Below are 19,846 nucleotides of genomic sequence, written 5' to 3'. Positions count from 1 at the left end.
TGCCTCCACTAACTCTTTAACACACGTGAAGCAACCCTGAAGATATTTCATGTTAGAACAAAAGTTTGCAAAACGCATGCCTGAGAAGGAGGATGCTCATAAGTGCTCTCAAGCGTAACAAATAGGGTTTTTAAGACACTTTCTTTTGAGAGAAGGGCCTCATCTACAGTTCTCCATCCTATCCCTCCCAGTAATCGTCCAGTGCTCTGTATCCCTTTCTATTCTGCCTCCCTTGCCTAAGTTATGCTATTTCCAAAACTTAAATTCCAAAACTCAGCAACTGGAATTGGGTTTTCCCCCTCCCCCCTTTATTTTCCCTTTTATACAGGTGCTGTTTCTCTTTTCATTTTTCTCTTATGTATGTCTCAGCATGTTTAGTGCACATATAATTATGTACTTTTTCAACTTTCAATGAAGATGTTGGTTTGGGGGGCGGGGAATTCAGCGACTGGAATATGTGAACATGTCTATTGCTCATTATTCACTCTTATTGCACCTAATCAACACACTGAGCAAATACATCCAGGCACCCCCTTTGATTACCTCAGTGTCATCTGTTGCAAACAATAAGCTTTTCAATTCAAATAACTCACAAAACATTAGCAAAACTACATTTATTGAGGAAGTATTTTAAACAGCTCAGAATGCAAAGACACTTCCATAAAAATTGGTCTTCACACAAAACCCCAGAATCATGTACAAAGTATATGAAATTTTACACTGCAAGTAGTTACAGCTGTATGCAGATACAAAATCAATTTTAATCGGCCATAAGGCGGAACCCAGGCACATTGGTTAAGCAGTACCTAAGTGCAATACTCTGCTAATAATCACACACAACTGGCAGCATTGCTCATCTTAAGTCTCAGCCAGGAATTTTCTCCTGTACCCAGACACGCCAAAAATGTAGTATTTTGCAGCTTTTTGTTGTGCCAGAGAGACATCTGTTACTAAATACCTCAGTAGAACAGGAAACAGAAAAATGATACCAACTTGCATTATGAGTAAGCTGTGCAATTGTTTGGCTTCTAGATCTAAAACTGCTTTCGAAGAAGAAATGTGCCACCCCGGAAAGGCAACAGTTTCTCTAGAATTTACTATGGGCTGCTGCAGGGTGACAAGAGCTAGGAACATGAGATTGGCAGCCACCTGTGGATTGTGCACTTCCTGCCACATTAATTGTGGTTAAGCATTGGCATTAAGCATTGACACTTACAATGGTCATTAAGGCTTATTGGGATTCCTGTTTAACCAGGATTTAAATACGGGTTTCAGATCTTGGTTAAATGAGAACCTTAATTCTCTAAATTAGTGCCAACAGACTACTTAACTGATTAAAGAGGACATTTACTGCAGTGACAGAGTTCATGCGGAAGCTCTCTAAAAAAATTGTTAAAAGGAAGCCAGCATTATTTGCAACAGCCAATATATGATCTTCTCAGTTAATACTCCTGCTTTAGTGCTGTTGTTGTTGTTTTTTTAAAAAAGCAAAATCATAGGGATCCAAGTTATAATGTTGCTATGAGAGGGCAGCATTGATTTTACCCACCCACCCCCCAAAAAAGAAAATGGTTCACAGACTGATGTTCCAAGTTCCCAAATGCTTAATTCTCATTTCCATAAGCTTGTTGATGCATAATGTCCTTATTTGTGGGGAGCCTTCATTCACTGCACTGGCAGTGTTAATTAAGCACACTGGGTGACCTCTGGCAACTCAACTATGCTCTTGGCTGCTGCAGAGACTACAGGAACAAGGATTCGACCTCAGTTATAACAATATGCTATATTCATTCTCACTACAATACACAAAGTAAATCTTTCAAAAATTCCCAACAGTAGAAGACAGAAAATTACACCTTGTACTGCAATTCAATTTACTCACGTACACACAATGCTTGCACTCATCTGTCACACTGTGGCACAGAGATGCTTTGCTAAATGGTCATAATGCAAAAGGAAACATCAAAGAGGCATGCAAGAATCTTGTTTTCTTCCCTTTTGTGCAAGTTATTGGCTGGGCAGCTCTCTAGGCAATCAGGTTATCCTGAGACCTTCTACAGCTTTTTTTTAAAAAAAAGGCTTTTAAAGCACCAGTTATGTATGCTACATATTTTTAACATTCAGCAAGCACCAGAAATTTAACTTTAAACCCATCATTATCTAACCAGTAAGCAAAACTCTAGCCCCACCATGTGTAGGACACGTCACTGGAGCACAGTAATAATTACAAACTAGGCACAGAGGATATATTAAAGCAGGAATAAGAGTTACCTCCCTATAGCCTCTCTCTAGATACATTTTGTGGACAAAGCCTAAATGCAAAATATTTCATCAGTGACCTTCTCACTGAAGCTTCTGTGCATTGCCACATCTAGAAAACTAATTAAGGACCAGGATCTATCTGGATTTATAGGAGTACTAGGAAAGATAGGAAACACTCATGGTATGATGATTTGGGGGTGTGTGTGTTCCAAATCAGTACATAAGACTGCCTACCGGTGAAGGGCATGTGTAACAGTGCAGATTGGAGAACAACCACTATTAAAACAGTTTTTAATGTTTTAGCACATTAATCCCTCCAATTAATTTGCTAAAACTCCGATCCGATAAGGACAGATGAACCACCAGAGGTCAAGTGAACTACTGCATAATTATGCACATTCAGTGAAAATGACTAAGACACCTGTTATTGAAATATTGCAGGCTTCATCAGATCTTCTAAAGGCAGAGACAACAATAATATTTGACGACTGTCTCCTAAATTACAACTGAATCCTGATCTCTACCTTTGTACAAGAACAAAGGACTTCAACTTCTTTCAGCCTATTTGGGCATCAGAGCACCTTACTAAAGGAAAGCTTAATGTTTTTACTAAATCACCCGGTAACATAGCCTGATGTACAAGGACCATCCCAAGCCATCATGTTTAGGTCTCCTCCTCTGGCTTTCCTGTCTTCATTTTGGCTCCAGATGCACTAGGTCTCCTCCTGTACAGTTACCTGCCCCCATCCTCAGTCTGGAGCTTAACATTGTCTTGAACAAATGATTTTAAAGATAGCTATCTGAACAATATGGTGAACTACATGAGATACACCAAATGACGGCAGTCTCATGTACCATGCAGAGCCTGAGAGGGCAGGGGTCCACCTTAAGAATCTGAAGAACACTCAGAGGGTCAGTGCCACCTAATGGCAACAGCCCAAGAAGTAGAACTGCACCATGTAGATCCTTTGAACAACCAGTCACTATGATCCCATTACTTCCTGTAGAGCACTCCTAGGTTATCCCAAAAGGCACTTCAGGGCTCTCTGCATCCAAGCTTCAGAAAGATAAAGCTCCAAAGTATATTATGCCACTAACACTTACATTTTACAATTCTCTGCTTGCAGCAACTTCCTAAGCTTTCATTAATCAAAGTCTTGAGAGTGAGAAGTAGGGAAAGAATCTGAAAAAGCAGGGCTCCTTTCACAGTATTAACTATGGTATCCTAATAATGCTATTAACAGTGATTTCTCTCTTACTACCAAGTAGAATGCAGTTACATAAATCTCACAAGGAATCATCTTTAGCTCTCTTGACAATGCTTGTAAAAAAGCGTAACGTTCCCCAAATCTGAAGTTTAGGGGGGGGGGAAAGCTCAATACTTTAGGATTACTATTTTAGTACCAACAGTAAAGTGCAGCAGCTTTTGAGGCCATTGTTGGGTTGAAAAAATTGCTATCCAAAAGGCTTTTGAACTAAGTATACAACACACTAGTGACAATTAAGGCAATACAGGTTTTGCCCTCCTATAGGATAAGCTTCTGAGAATTTGGTCTACCTCATACTAGTTATTGCTCTGTTTCCTGTACAATACCTTAGCCCTTAGAATTGTGCTGTACCTTTGCACAGCACTTGCAAAACAGAAGATACAAAAAAAACCCAAACCACAATTATGTTATACTCTACAATGTAAATAAAAGCTTGCACTCTCCTTCTTGAAGTAACAGTCTTAGGAATTTTAACTAAAGCCAGAATAACCTATTTCTGCAATAAAATCTGCAAAGGCAGGCTCATAAGTGCCATTTGTGGAAGTTTTCAATGCATAAATCCATTTAAATGTAAACACTGTGCATAATGATGTTATTTTGCACTCTTCTCAAGAGTTCACAGGCCTCAGATAAAGTTTATGAAGCATAGGAGAAAAAACTTGTGCTGACAGGAAAGAATGAAGGTTCAGGAATAGTTTTGTTGTGAGTCACTACTTTCCTGCTTTCATGTATGAAGGTATTGCTCCTCGAGCTGTCAGGCCTTCAAATCGCTTGTAGGTATAATTTATAAAGACCCAGTCTTTGTTCTTGTAGTCTGTCTCTGGATGGTTGCTTGTGGTCACTGATTTTAAAAAAGAATATAGAGGTATTAAGTTATTAATAATAACTAAGGAGTTTAAGAGAACACAACTTTGCATTAAGAACATTTTAGGAAAACCCTGGACTCCTTCAGTTTATTTTAAAAGTGCAAATGTTTCAGTTAGAATTACAGACAGCCAAATGTAAAGACACCTCAAAGTAGCCTCTACAAATCTATTCTGCAATCTGCAGCCAAGCCATCATTCTCCATGCTACTGAAAGCCCTGAACATGTCTAGCATATGCTAAAGTGGCAAAGAAAGTTAGGGAAAGAACCTACTTTGAGAAGCTTCCTCTCAAAGACAATTTTATTCATTAAAATATTTTGCTCTGGGTTAAACCAAACCTGTGACACTTTCATGTCACTTTTGTAAGTTTTTCCAGATTTGTATTACCAGAGAATGCTTCAAAATTATCAATAAAGAGGAAAAAAATTATTTAACAATACCAGAAGCAGAAAAAAGCCCAAAATTAAATTAGATCACTAGACATTTTTGGCCACAATGTAACACAGAGTTAACCATGAGTACATGCAATTAACTGTGATGGCTTACCTGGCTATATTGGATTTTGGACTGTGCTTCTAACATTAGACAAAACCCTTTCAGCAGGTCAAGCTCAAACATAATGGAAGTGAGAGCATGAGGATTTGCAAAACTGAGCCTGTAGTAGACTATGAACTATTTTATATACCTACTTTTGAGAGAGAGATTAAAGCTAAAACTCTACATAAAAAAGAAATAAAATCCGAAGTAGAAATATCTACCTGCTGGTTTAAGGATATCAGATTCCGGAAATTCATCGAAGTTTGAAGTATCGTCAATACTTTTGATTTCTATGGATATTGCCGCTGGTCTCTCCCTATTAAGAATTGTTCTCAATTAGAGTTTATAATGCAAGTAAGTACCAAAAATCAAAATCTATGTCAGAGGTGCTTCTGAAGTTCAAACTTTGCCTTGAATTAGAAAAACTTAAAGAACAGTGTCCTAGAAGAAATAAAACTTTGTACCTGATATGCTCCCAGTCAACAGCTTCAAAAAAGGGGTTTGTTTTGATTTCTTCAACACCTGGGGCACCAATTCGGTGCTCCCATTCACAGCAAAATCTGCACAGACAAAAAAGGCAGCATAGAATATTCAAAAAGTGGGGAAACAAACTACTAAGTGGGAAAGGGAACAACTGGCAGTAAAACAAATACAATTCAAAGTAAATGCAATTTTTTTTCCAATGGAAGCCTCTAGAGCAGGTCTCTATATACTGGAAGAAAAAAGCCTTAGTATCTGTGTGGGGTTAATGAGCATTGTTTTTAAAGCCATTTCACATTATTTCCCCGTCCTCCAAAACACTGGGAGCAGTGCAATAGCTGCATTACTCTGATTTTCCTCCAGGCATCTGGTCATAAGGTACCATGTTCCCCTTCCTAAGCCCTCTGTGCATTACTGAGAAGTTGTGAGGCTCCAGAACATTTTTATGCCATATTAATCAAACCACTACAATTCTGTGTCTCTTCCAGTGAGATATGGACTGCTTAATACCACTTGTTATGATACATGTTTCCCCAATGTTTCATTATCTGGTAATGTAATAAATTGCAAGAATGTCAATGCTTTGTTCCTTTTTTTCTGTTCTGTTTAACGTGCTTCTGCTTCCAGGCATATCAAGCAGAATACTCTCTTTTGAATTTCTGTGCAACACAAGAGTTCAGACACTCACTTAATATTTTCCAGTGCACAGAACATTAGGAGCTAGGGAAAGGTTGCCTCTAAAACTCGGATTCAAGGAAGTTTAGAATCTGCAGAAGTCTCTCTCGCTCTACCCTGATTTTTGCTGGAGGTTCAACATAAGGGAGAATGACCATCCTCTTCTGCAACATACACAATACAGTAAGGGAATAAATTTCTCGCTTTATGCAGCTGGCCAAGGAAGCTGGAGGCAGCACAGGAGAGGTTCCCACATTCCTGAAAACCCAACATGAAGTAGCAATGGTGCTGTGGATGCTGAGGGGTTCCTTGTAGGTACCTAGGCTAAAGCATTTGCCCAAGTCATGTGCTCTCTGGGGCAGGCAACTGTTGCAAGTGCTTACGAAAAGGAATAAAGTAAGAAGCGATATGAAATAAGGAGAGAGCAGGGATGAAATAAGGAGAGAGCCTAAGCAAAACTAATACTCCTGAATGATAGTGTGCTACCTACACAATTTTTAAAATATGGAAGCCTAACTCTTATTTTTGTAAGATCACAAAGTGCTAGCCCAAACTTGCAGACTGAATGTTGAGAAATCTTGTATCTGATGACAGCAGATAATGATCTGGTACCTTAGAATAAGATCCTTGGCTCTCTCTGAGATGGGAACTTCTGGAGGGAATATTAGGGTCTCTTTCCAATTCATCACCTTCTTGTAAGTTTCTTGGGGAGTCTCTGAACAGAAAGGAGGGTAACCTGAGAAAGTTATGAAAGTTATGATTAGTGATTAATGAAGTCCATGTGCAGCTATCATCTTCTACCTTCTTAAATTTATTTTAAGGTCAAGCACCACAATTGCATATAAAAATCCAGCTAAAAGTAGCCAAGCAGAAGAAAAGCAGTATTATATATAACATACTATTTAGAAGCTAGGAGAGGGGCAATGGTCCACAATATCATTTTTTTATTCTTAGATATATGAATGGTTGTTTCTTACCAATTAGCATCTCATACATGATGACCCCAAGTGACCACCAGTCGCAAAGCTTATTGTAGCCTGTCTGCATAAAGACCTCTGGAGCAATATAATCTGGAGTTCCCACTGTAGAGAAGGCCTGTAATGAAACATCATCTGTTACACATTTTCTGTTGTATCTTATCAATGAGCACAGGGAATACCCAGAAAAAATATGTGGAACAATGACTTCTGCAGTCAATGAACAAGTCTGCAAACAAATTTGTTTGTGTCTCAACTTCAGGCTGCTGGAGGGCAATGTGATACTCTGGCCATAAAAAAAGTCCTAATATGCCTCTTTTGATGCCATAAAATTATTATTTGAGCAATCTAAACCAAGGATGGGGAACCTCTAGCCCATAGCTGTCAATGTTTCCCCTTTTTAAAGGGAAAGTTCCTTATTCCGAATAGGATTCCTCGCAAGAAAAGGGAAAAGTTGACAGCTATGCTCTAGCCTGCAGTCCAAATGTGTTTCTCCCCCCCACCCAGGTCTCCCCATTTGGCCTGCCAGGCTGTTTTGGGAAAGTCAAAATTATATAAAATGTCAGCTGTGAGGCGAGTAAGGGTGGGCCTTCAAAGGAGCTTAAAGTGAGCTCTCAATTGTTCTTTTTATGACGCAAGAAGTGCTCCCAACCAAATGCATCTTGCTCAAGTTGGAGGAAGCAGTGCTACTCTTTGCAAGCCTCCCCATACTCCCCCTTTGAACCCCTGACATCTGGAGTATAAAACAGTCATGTGGCTTTTAAGCCTCCCTTAAAAAACCGTCCAACATCACTTGGGAACTCTGAACAAGTAATTTTGACAGGAGGGAGACACAACTTGCCTATCAATCGTGTGCCATGGTGACGACATGTGACTGACAGTTGGGCGATCCCACCTGCCAAATTTGGCCTGCAAAATAAATCCTGATAAAGATCAGGCTTGTGGAGCCAAAAAGTTTCCCTACCCCTGATCTAAGCCTTCAATTACATTTGAGATCCCTTCCAACTCTATGGTTGTATTTCCCTAGATGAGAACAAGTGGCAGAGACGAAACAAGTATGCATTACATACTGATTTCTCTGCAGGATCTTCAAGGTCTTAAACACAAACTATGACATGATCTCTACACAGAGGGAAGAATCTCTAGACAGAGCAATACCTACCAGCTGCCGCCTGTTTCTTTTCCAAGTTTCTGCTTTCCTTTTAGAGTTCATATTCTGAAAAGCTAAAGATAGAAGACAGGTAGTATATTATTATCTTTGCGTTTAATGGCTCCGTTGAGATTGCCAGTGCCATTTGGCTCCCCCTCAACTGTTTATATTCAAGCTGGTCATTATAAGAACTGTGTGTAATTTTAAGAACTGATTATCAAGCTTGCTTGTTTTCTTCTCCCCTCCTCGTCCCATTTATCATTTTGATTCCTGTCTTTAAGACTGCAAGTCTATCAATATTTCTGCCAAGCAACAAGCTCAAATTAAGTTTTAGATACAACACAACTTACTGAAGTCACTAGGAAGATTGTGGCTCAAATTTCTATAGAACTCTGTTCTGTGTGCTTTCTTAAGTCCAGTGCAGAGACCAAAGTCGGATAGTTTCACATGGCCCTACATGTCAAGAAACAAGCACAAAGTAAGGAGATATAAGTCATCCTCATTTTAAAATTTTCTTTATTTAACAAATTTTATATAACATTTTATTGTATCAAAACCTCTAAGGAGTTCAGGTACTGAATGTTTGACCATGGTCTTAAAAGCCTGAACTGGCCTTGATCTTAAGATCAGGTTTCTAGAACGATAAAATGACTCTGTCTGACCAACTCATTCAGAGTCTTGGGTAATTGTGGCCAAGAGACCTTGGTGATACATACTGTGCATGAATGGAACCATTCACTTAAGAAATTTTGAGAACATGTACAGGAAGCAGGAGAACAACAACAAAAACTGACAACCAAAATTACATGTCATGACTCTTCTTCAGCACCCAAAGCATGAATGCCAGGAATCCTAACTAGAACTCCATAATTTCTTCCTCTAGTCTGGGTGGTGGCATGCGAAACACATGCTATTGAGGCCTCCTGGGTTTTGGATTTGATGTAGGTACCTTCTTCTGGCTCATGCATGACATACCACACATTACTGTGGCAACAAGATCTCTGAGCAGGTCCTTTTTATGCATCTAAGCTATTTAGCACCAGTCTCCCATTTCCATCCCTGGGGTTTCCAAAGTAAATTAACACAGCAGTAATAAAATAATATTAGATCTCTGCCTTGTGTGTTTATTTATATTGTTTTCAAACCTATGTTTATTACAGAATCATAAAATTGCAGAGTTGGAAGAGAACCAAAGGATCATCTAGTTCAGCCCCATTTTTAATTGTATGATTGGAAATCGCCTTGTGATGTCTGAAAAAGGGGATTAATAAATTAATAATAATAAATATTTTTAATAGTCCCTGAAACAGCTTACAGTAAATAATACTCGTACCTTACTGTCTAACAGGAGATTATCTGGCTTGATATCACGATGAATAAAACCCAGCTGATGTATTGAATCTATAGCCAGCACAGTCTCTGCTATATAAAACTGAGTTTCTTCTTCTGTTAGGGTATCTTTTTTCATCAATAATGTCATCATATCACCTGTATGTACAGAGAACAGGAAGTGGAGATAAGTTGTATTCAGTTTCTTTGTAATGCCATATCTAGTTGTTCTTTTAGCTTGGCCTAAATTCCAAGATACACCATCTTCTGTTCCAAGTCTCTTTTTCCTCAGAGCTATTTCATTTACTTCTTAAATAGCTACTTAGTCTATTTTCTTTCCTACACAGGCAAGGAAATAGCATCATAGACAGAATTACATTATGTCCTGGAAAATCTGCATGCTTTACTCCTTGCAACTGCTGGTAAAGGATTCTGAAATGGCCAAAAGTAAATGCCCATTCCATCATAAATATAGCAGCCTAAAATAGCAGAATGGCCTTTTGAATATGCCCTCAATTTCACCAAGTTTCCTTCTAACAAGTTCATGTTTCTAATTTCAGCATAAATAAATACAATTTTATCAAATTCCTGCATGAGCCAACCTCAACTTATTTCTGTCAATAACAAGTAAAAATAAAAGTCTGGATATAGCTCTGAAAAGTTATTGAGCAGTAAAGTGGATAGGTCATTTGGTCAAAACAGTAATTTTCTCCCTCAAAAACTCACATGAACACCCTGACCAATAAACAATAAAGAGCAAAAGTCAACCTGGAGTAGGACCCCTTCACTATCAGTGCCTTTCATATGCTCAAAACTGCCTTTCCTATAGTTTGACTATAGTCTATGGGTACATCACTCTAGATTGTGAATTGTTCAATACATGCTAATCAGTGACTAGTGCATTTCAAAATGGGGCATATAACTTGTTATGTAGTCAGCATTCACAATAATATCAAGCAATATTAGATGACACAGAAGTTCAAAATAATTACCTCCAGGCAGAAACTCCATAATTAAGTAGAGGTTCAGCTTATCCTGGAAACTATAGAACATTTTTACAACCCACAAACTGTCTGCCTCCACTAGAATGTCACGTTCTGCTCGAATGTGGCCAACCTGGAGATGAATACATTTTAATAAAAGAAGAAGCAGCAAGTTGTAATTAAAGAACTATTTACACAATATTTGCAAATGTTGTTCATAACCCAAGAGGTCCCCAAACGGCAACTTATTTTTAATATTAGTTACATTTCAAATTGCAGAATGGTGCACGCCAGAAGCACAGGTGCTGCCCAGTCAAGTGAGTCAAGGTACAGGCAATGGGCTGTAACCCCCCCCCCCAACTGCGAACAGGAAATAAAATTTTAAAATGAGCAAATCTCTCCCCTTACCACCAGCAGCCACTTAGTTTAGAGGGCTCAGTTGGGGCTGCCCTTGGAAAATGTTCAGAACTTTCAGTTAATGCAGGATGCTGCTGCTAAAGATTTGACCATCACTACATTTCAGAAACATGTTACCCCTTTGCTATTATCAGCTGCACTGGTGGTTGGTCTGTTTCTGAATGTAATTCTAGGTTAAAGCCCACAATAACTTAGGACAAGTTGTCTAAAAGCACTTTTTCTTCCCATTGAGTCTCTCTGCCCTCCAATATCTAGCAAAGCCCTTTTATGCATTCTGTTGCCACTATACAAGACTGCTTTTTGTGTCATGGCACCCGGTATATTAACTCCCTGCCCAGAAAGATTAGGTTTATATCCTGTTCTGCTGGTTTCCTGTTGTTTGAAAACCTTTCTAGCAAGCCCTTGTTTTTAAGCTTATGTGTTTTTTGGCGTTTGTTGCTGCTATTTTACTGATGCTGGCATTGGCCTGGTTTGTAAGTTACAGTATGTCAAATTATGGCTAAGTGTGAATGAGGAAGTGTGTGAGTATTTAGAGGAAAGATCATGACCCCTTTGCTCCTCTCCTGGTCCTGCTGCTGTGCTATTCAGAGCTAAGCCATAGTTTGGCTTAGGGCTATGTCCAAACCCAGGCCCCCAGTTTCCAGACAAATGAGCTGCAGCCCATGTTTGTTCTTGGCTTACCACTCGTGGTTTGTGGAGTGAGACAAACCCTGAGCAATGCTAATTCAAATTATGAATTGGCTCTGGGTAGTGTGGCAGCAGCAGGACAAGGGAGGAGCAGAACGGCTACGATTTTTCATCCAAGTTCCCACCTACTTTCTTGTTCATGCTTAGCCATGGATTGACTTAGCAATGCCATTTGAAATGAGTCATTGGTTTTTATATTTTATAAACTGTCTTCGTATCTGCATTTTAGAAGGAGAAAATGATTATAAATCCTAAAATAATTAAATATTGCTAGTGTGAAAACAATGTATCCATCAGCGCGAGCAAAGGGTTTCTTAATTTGCAGCTGAAGCCTCTAAATAGGTAAGTGCCTTCTGACAGCTTCCATGTTGCCTGCATCAAAATTAAATCAGGCATGGGATACAGACAAAAGTGCAGTTAGTCACCGAGACACGTGCAAGTGGAATTTAAGTCAAAGGCTTAAAGAGTTAAGGGAAGAATTCTGAATTTCATTTTCCTCCTATAGCATCATATTCATACCTGAACACACATGAAAATTGATCAGGACACATGTATTCAACTTTTGATGCTCAAAACTCTAAGACAAGACTTACAGCATGATCCCATGCAGGCTTTCTATGAACAAGTCCCATTAAGACTTACTCTTTAATAACTGTGCACACAACTGCAGTTTTTGCATAATAAATGTTCAATTAAATTTAGATAAAGATGGTGAGTTGGAGATGCAGGTTCAAAAACATCTCATCCACAAGCTGGAAAAACTTAAAATGAAAGTTACCACATTCCATTTGGTGATTACAGAGTTTCTTTTTCCTAGAAGGTTCTCTTCTGCCTTCCATGCATTCCAAAGTTCCCCACAAAATGATAATTTAAGATATCCCATCATGTGTAATGATTCTAGCAGAAAAGAACTCCACATTGCTTGCACATTCTTACTTTTGACATCTGCATACTCTCATTAGGAATCAGTGTTTACCTGCTCTTTTTCCAGCATATCTGCTTTCCGTAGTATTTTCATTGCATACACATGCCCTGTATCTTTCTTCTGAACAAGCCGCACCTAGAAGTTGTGCAAAAACAATGCACATATTAAAACCCATTTCAGCCAAAAAAAATTTTAAGACAAACAGTTACAGAAAGGAGAATTAGGGGAGGAAAGTGCTCTGTTTTGGAGATGATTGAACAATATATAGAGCGTGCCGTACCTACCAGTGTAGTATATCTAGTTTTCAGCTGCTACAGAGCATAACACTATCTGGCATTGAGTCAATTATTTTTCCTTCCTGGCTAATGTTCATGACAATGCTACCCTTCATAATAAATTACAGTAAGAGATACGGTGAATACATATAACTGAGACAGGCCTAGGGTACACCCAAAATATTTGGATAATGGGTATAAATAAAGCAGAATATTATTACTATAGCACTACAATGGAATAGGGCAATTTAGAAAAGGAGTAGACACAGTATATTAAGACAGTTAAGTTTGGAAAACAACAACATTATACTGTTAGCCATTAGACAATTTTCAGAAAAGCCAGTAAGATACTGCTGCTGCTTAGAGCATTACCTGAATTCTGTAAATAACTACATGTAGGAGACAGGTGTTACCAGATAACTGTTAGGGAGCTCAGCATAAAACTACACTTCATTTGGCCAACTGTGTTCAATGTTAACAAATCAACTATGTCCAATTGTCCATTACCTTAAGAGGATTTTCAAATTACTAACATCTTTTTCAGAAGTGTAGAAACTACTTTTATTGATGGGATACTTGCCCTGAAAGCAAACTCTGTGTATTTGCATTTAACAACAGGGTGATAAGAGGAACCCACAGCTGTTTGATGGTGTTGGAGGGTCAGAAGTTGGCTGTCTATACTTTTTAGAAGTCTTTTTCATTTTGAACTCTTACCTCTCCAAATGCTCCTCTGCCTATTACTTTTAAAGATTCAAAGTCTTCCAACCCAAGTCTTGTTCTTTTTAGGCGCAGAAACTCTGTTTCCTTTCGGGCATGTGCTGATCTCCTCATTCTTTTCTAAAAGTTGTTAAAAAATGGGGGGGGTGTTAGTGTCATTTTCTATTAATAAAAATAAATAAATCAACAGCTAGACCAGAATCATTCACAGCAAAGGCTTGTTATCTTTACTCTGGTCTTTGATACCTAAGATATATATTCTTAGGACCCGCCCTTCTTTTTGTGGCTGCATTCCATAACTGTATGTTTTAAAACTATTTTTAATGTTGTATTTTAAATTGTTGTAATTCATCCTATGACCTTAGGGTGAAGGACAGATAATAACTTTAAATTATTGATGATGATGATGATGATGATGATACAGGGGTGATGAGAAACAAGCACCAAGAAAGGCAGTTTCAGGATATGCAATACCTCTTCATCTTTTAAGCCTTCTTCTTCCATAACTTTTTCTAGCTTCTTCTGTCTGAAAAAAAAAATAAAGTTTTTGAATGAGGTCTCCACAAGTTCATGCATACAATTTCAGGACAGAACAGAGCTGCCAGGAATTGGAACACTGAATTCCAAGGCTTCATTTCTCAATGCACACAGCAATCAAGATAAACACCCTGCTTCTGCTTGAACTTCTGCAAAATGAACAGGAAATTTGCTCTTATCGTGCATTTGCATCATACAAATTAAGTCTTTTGTAAAGAAAAGGGGCACAAAACAAGAGAATAGTTTAATCATTTATAATAAAAAGGACGTACAAACAAACTGATTGCAGGATGAGCAACATCTGGAAGGTATCAAGACCTGATTTAGATCAACCATCAAATATCTTACTGCCAGGTCAAGGTGTGTCTGTGGTGGGAAAGGGCTCACAGGAGATAGCTGGCAAAAACAGAGGCCACATCATCGCAGCCAATCTAATACCCAATCCATAGTGCACAACACAACTGCATTTCTCACTGGGTGGAGCAGTAGAATGTAAAAAGTGGAAAGGACTTCATTTCTGCATTAACCTCACAGAATTATAGAACAAAATAAGCATAAGAATTTCATTAAACATATAAAATGATCTTTGAAACACTATAGAGAGTTTCTTAAACTATAAACTACTTCCATTTCTATGAAAATGATCAGTCTCTTCAATTCTAACCAATCTGTCAGCTTAATAAACCTTCAGTTATTTTGTATATGCAAACAAAAAGCTGGATAAGTTTAGGGAGGATATAGAAGGGAGTAGATCTGATGCATTTTAGTAAGGCCTTTCAAGAAAATTGCTCAAAGGCAATATATTTCAAAGGAACTGAAACTCCTTACAATAGAATTCTGAGGCAAGGATTCCTGTGAGCTTCATTTAGGTGGTCTTCAGCATGTCCACATTAAATTATTGTGTTGATTTTAAACTGTATTGTACTGCTGCTTCTTTTATTATATTTTACTGTAATTTGAATTCCACAGAATGCAAATTATTACTGTAATAATTTGAATTCCATAGAATGCAAATTGTAATACAAAAAATACAATATAAGAATACAAAAAATTGTAATACAAAAAAATACAATATAAGAAATAAAAAAACCAATAAAAATACAGCATCTAGCACAGCACATTAGAAATCATACAACACACAGGGGAAAAACATGAAGCGCCCCCCCCCAAGATCATCAGCAAACCTGAAGTGGTCCCCCAATATCATCCAGGGTGGGGGAAAGGAACCAGTGTTCTAGGGTACCAGTCAAGCACACACAATCAAATGTACCTCATGGTTAGAACCATAGAATTGTAGAGTTGGAAGGGACCCCAAGGGTCATCTAGTACAACCCACTGCAACGCAGGAATGTTATTCCATGTGAACTGGCAGCATATCCTAACAAAGATTTCACATGGCTGTCGTCATAGTAAAAGACTGGCAGCAGTAACAAGCTATTTCTATAACTGATCTTCTCATTGATAAGCCTAATAAGCTTTCAACTACAACATCTAGAGAGACGTTGGTGGAGTTTCCCCACGAAGCGAAGGGAAATCAGAGAGGTGTTTTTCAGCAGTGGCTTCGCCTTCAAGGACCTATGTTCCAATTGGCATTCAACAGAATGAAGAGAGGGGTGTTTGTTAAATATTTCAAATAAGGGAAAGCTAAATTGGAACAATGGTTTTATGCATTAAACATTTTTTTACGGAGCACATTTGACCACTACTTGTAGCAGGAAGTAGTTAATATATTTACAGATAAATATAAAATACAATACTTAGAAGGGAATGAAATCCAGGAAGGAGTAAAATGTGTTCAGAGAGGCTGCTTTTGATTATAGTACACAGTAGAGCCAAGTGCATTTCGCAATAAAAACTGTTTATACTGGACACACTGAAATAAAAATAAAACATAAAACTAGAGAGAGAAAAACAACTTTCATTCCAGGAAAATGCTGCTACTAGTTTTCATCAAGCATCTGCAACATATGCCTTTCTTGAAACGCACAACAAGAGGATAGCATGGGCACTGAAAAATATCATCTTACTAAAATATTTTAAAGGCTTTTTGATGACTTAAAAGTGTTATAAAAACTTAGCAGGATAAGATGATCAGTGTATTTGTGGAATCCGTTGTTTCTTAAATCTTGATATAAGGAAAATAGCATTACTTCCATTTTCATGAAGCTGGGATATTTACCTCATTTCTCTTTCCTCATGCTGCGCAATCAGATTACTGTAGAAGTTTTCTAAAGTCACCTTTGTCATTGTAACTCGCTCCTTGGTATGGTTGCTCATAGATGAACAAGGTGCTGGGCCAGTCATCGCCATGGTTCCTGGAAGAGAAAAATTAGAAAATATCTGTGATCCTAAACTTTGAAGCAAGAAATCTACACTACATGATGGCTTAAATTTAAATAAAGCAGCCAGTTTAAAAATAAACAAAAGCTTTGCAAAATGCAATATGCCCAAACTGGAAGCTACAAGTGTAAAAGGCCACAATGTTGCAAAACTTCCTGTTTTTCTACAAAAGTTATGAACAAGGAGGAAAGAAATGTGATAACTATTAAGTCTCTGAATGACATTTTCAGGTTGCATTACAAATGATAAGTCTCTTATTACTTTCATCTCCAGTCAATTAAAATTCTACCAACATGTTTTAAACCAATCATAGTACGTATTTCCATGTAAAAGTATTTACAAACACAGCACAAGCCACATTTATTTCCTTGGAACTTGCTTCTATTGAGTAACAGACAATATCTGCAGGGCTGTCAACAAAGACTGAGCAAATTTGTTTCTGTTGCTCTAGAGCCTAGGGAAAGGGAATATTGATTACACTTTGGAAAGAATGTCCTGACCATATGAACTGTTAGACAGTGGAACAGGCTACCACACAAGGTAAAGAACTGTTGGAGGTTTCTAAGCACAAGATGGATGGCCTCCTAGTCATCGCAGATAACTAGAGTAGCAGATAATATACCTAAGTAGAAGTGGACTAGATGGTTTTTAATCCTTCCAACTAAGATTCTAATCAGTAATTTTCAGTTCAAATTTACTTGGAGATAAGTCCCAGTGATTTCAATGGAGCTTACCTCCAAGCAAGTGTTCATAGACTACAGCCCGAGCAATATTTTTCCTTGTATGACAGTGTAACTAGTCGACCTAGAACCAATTTGCTCTTACACGTTTGCTTTAGTTAACAATTGTAACTGCTTTAAAAATCTTCCCAATTTCATCAGAACTTCTAACCAAACAAAGGTTATATAAAATAATTCTTTGAACTAATTAGAGTATTTTGCTCGCATGGCTCTTTGAATGCAAACGTTTTACGGTGCACTCCCTTCCAAGAAAAGCTGTACATAATATAAATTATCTCTTTGTGATACTAGGCAACTACAGCTCCTTTTTGCCAGTTGAAATTTCCCATTAAAAAAATTATCATCATCCCCAAGGACCAGAGTGTCACTATGGCCCATCTGCAGTGTACCTAGCCTATCATGCCAGTTACAGGATCATGCCACATGATACAGCCATGGCGTCCTACAAAGTTTGTTATGGGTATTAATGGTTGTTAGGAAGACCCCTGTTTCTCTCAAGGAGCTACAGTTCTCAGGATCTCTGGGAATTGTAGCTCTGTGCAGGGAATAGGGGTATCCTAACAACTCTGACCATGCTTAACAAACCACAATTGCCAGGATGCTTTTGGGGGGAAACCACGGATGTTTTAAAGTGGCATGGTACAGCTTTAAATGTACAACACAGGTGGGGCCTACTAGAATTCAAAGCAAAGCCTTCCCCTATGCATCCAAAGTACATTTCCTCCCAAAGAATCCTGGCAACTGCAACTTACCCCTCCCAAAGCTGCAAATTCCCAGCACCCTTAACAAAATACAGTTCCCAGCGCTTGGGGGGCGGGAAGGGGCAAGAAATGTGCTTTTTACATGTAGAGCTTATACAATGACTTAGAATCCCAGGAGACTTAACTATAAAGGAGCTGCTCCACTCCTAGGCACATTTACTCGGGAGCAATTCCCTCTCCTCAAGACAGCAAAAGCCTCGCTCGCCAGCAGAAACGACAAGGAGAAGATGAAGAAGGGAAAAGGAGCACGAGGTCCATTTTCCACAGCAAGAAGTTTGAGAGGGGGAAGAGGCGAGCAGGTGTAAACAGAGGAAGGAAAGGCAGAGCCAGGCGTCACGCTAAAAACCTAGCAGGAATCTATGTGGTCAAGAAGAAGAAAATGGGGGGTTTTTTTGAGAGGGGGGAGGCAGGAGACTCAAGAGGAGGAAGAAGAGGAGGAGGAGGAGGACGGGGCAACTTGAGGCGTCTCCCCTCCCCTCTGGGGATGCTACAAAAGTACCTACCTGGCAAGAGGGGGCGGGACAGGATGGCGCCCCGGGAGGCAGCTCAGCCTGAGGAGGGGGGATAACTTTTGGGTGGGGGGGGGGGTTAAGAGCAAACACCGGAGGAAGAGACGCTTACCAGACCCCCTTCTGGGAGCAGCGCCGAGGAGCCGCCGCCGTCCAATACCTTCCCAGCCGACAAACACGGGAGAGAGACGGGGAGCAGCAGTTCCCAGAGGCCGAGCCCCGCCCCTTGCTCCCCGCTCAGCCGCCCCCACCCCAAAGGAAAGCCGGAGCCCGCGACCGGACAAGCGCCGACTGGAAACTCTGGCACAGCCCGCATGCGCAGAAGAGCTCTTTTTCTCTCTCTCCCGGCCGCGGCGCCGCCCTCTTCAAGGGGCGAGGCTCGCCTGATGGCCCGTTCCCCGCCCGCAGCCCAGGAGGCGGGGCGCCGCCGCACTTTTGCCTAGCCTCCGGCGCTGCGCATGCGCCGGCTGCCGCTCTAGCGCCTCGGCGAGCGGGCTGGGAAGTTCGTGGCTGCTGCGCGCCGCTCCTTCGGCGTATGAGGAAGTCGGCAACTGTTTCCCGGGCGGCGCAAGGCGGCGGCCTCCTCCTCCGCTTGCTTACGCGGAAGTAAACGCGGCACGACGGGCGTTTGCTCCCCAAGTTAGGGGAGGTGAAGGGGAGGGTTGCGGGGTTTTAGCGGCTTTGCTGGGAAGTATGTTGGCTTCCGCGCTTAGGATCGCACTGCGCGGGTGTTTTGGACGGTCACCATCGAGCCTGGGCTTACGCACGTTTATTCAGAAGAAAAAAATCTCTGTTTTTAGGACACTCCACCCACAGAGCACAGGGATGAATCGACGCTTTCATATGTGGAAAGCAAGTCAGGAAGGTTCGTTGGTTCCTCAGGGTGTTTTTCCACAATCCCAAATCCACATAAAGATTGTATTAATTTCAAAAGATCCGAGTTCTTATGCTGTCTTTTCAAGAGACAGGAACCCGCCTTGTTCCTGATCATTGTACAGTTCTTCCATTTGGCTTTTCCCTGCTTTTCCAGACATTGGAACTGCACAAATAGGGAAATAGTGATGCTCACTAGTTTTATCAGATCACACCAAAAACGTTTGCTTTTATTGCTTGTATTGTGGCACTGTAAAAACGCCATATGCCAGGTTTATTTGGCATACACCTTTTTGGACTAGAGCCCACTTTGTCAGACACCTATGCCAAAATAAATCTGTACGTAAAGTGCCAAAGGACTTGTTTTTCCTGCAAGAGGCTAGCATGGCCACCTCTGTTGAATTTTTAAAAAACATGAAGTTCTTTAAAACCATTTCCAGAAGAACAAAGGGCAGTATTTTACTTCAGCTCTCTCTTTGTCCTGATGATCTATCTTCAGAGACAGACACTTGAGGGAAGGACTCTAGACAATGGATGGA

The 19,846-nt window shown here is 39.8% G+C and overlaps 1 protein-coding gene across 1 annotated transcript; it reads right to left on the bottom strand.

Moving 5' to 3' along the window:
* Positions 1-599: 599 nt before the first annotated feature.
* On the bottom strand, positions 600-18,863 carry STK38 (serine/threonine kinase 38). Its single transcript, XM_083619658.1, has 14 exons — positions 18,547-18,863; positions 16,264-16,399; positions 14,022-14,073; positions 13,545-13,667; positions 12,607-12,690; positions 10,536-10,659; positions 9,548-9,702; positions 8,565-8,667; positions 8,227-8,288; positions 7,065-7,182; positions 6,700-6,823; positions 5,397-5,492; positions 5,154-5,248; positions 600-4,371 (listed from the first exon to the last, which is right to left on the bottom strand). The coding sequence occupies exons 2-14, from the start codon at positions 16,392-16,394 to the stop codon at positions 4,241-4,243; spliced, it is 1,398 nt and encodes a 465-aa protein (XP_083475784.1). The 5' UTR covers positions 16,395-16,399; positions 18,547-18,863; the 3' UTR covers positions 600-4,240.
* Positions 18,864-19,846: the final 983 nt, after the last annotated feature.

Source organism: Podarcis filfolensis (genome assembly GCF_964270895.1).
Source record: "Podarcis filfolensis genome assembly, chromosome: 6".
NCBI classification, from domain to species: Eukaryota; Metazoa; Chordata; class Lepidosauria; order Squamata; family Lacertidae; genus Podarcis; species Podarcis filfolensis.
This window is presented reverse-complemented; position numbering and strand designations above follow the sequence as displayed.

What these genes read in the sequence shown, in the direction of transcription:
- STK38 (XM_083619658.1), bottom strand. Translation starts at nt 16,394, where the DNA reads ATGGCGATGACTGGCCCAGCACCTTGTTCATCTATGAGCAACCATACC. An exon ending in AAGGCTTAAAAGATGAAGAG is followed by an intron (nt 13,668 to 14,021) that starts GTATTGCATATC and finishes AACAACTTTTAG; the next exon opens with AAAAGAATGAGGAGATCAGC. An exon ending in ATATGCTGGAAAAAGAGCAG is followed by an intron (nt 10,660 to 12,606) that starts GTAAACACTGAT and finishes ATTCATCTCCAG; the next exon opens with GTTGGCCACATTCGAGCAGA.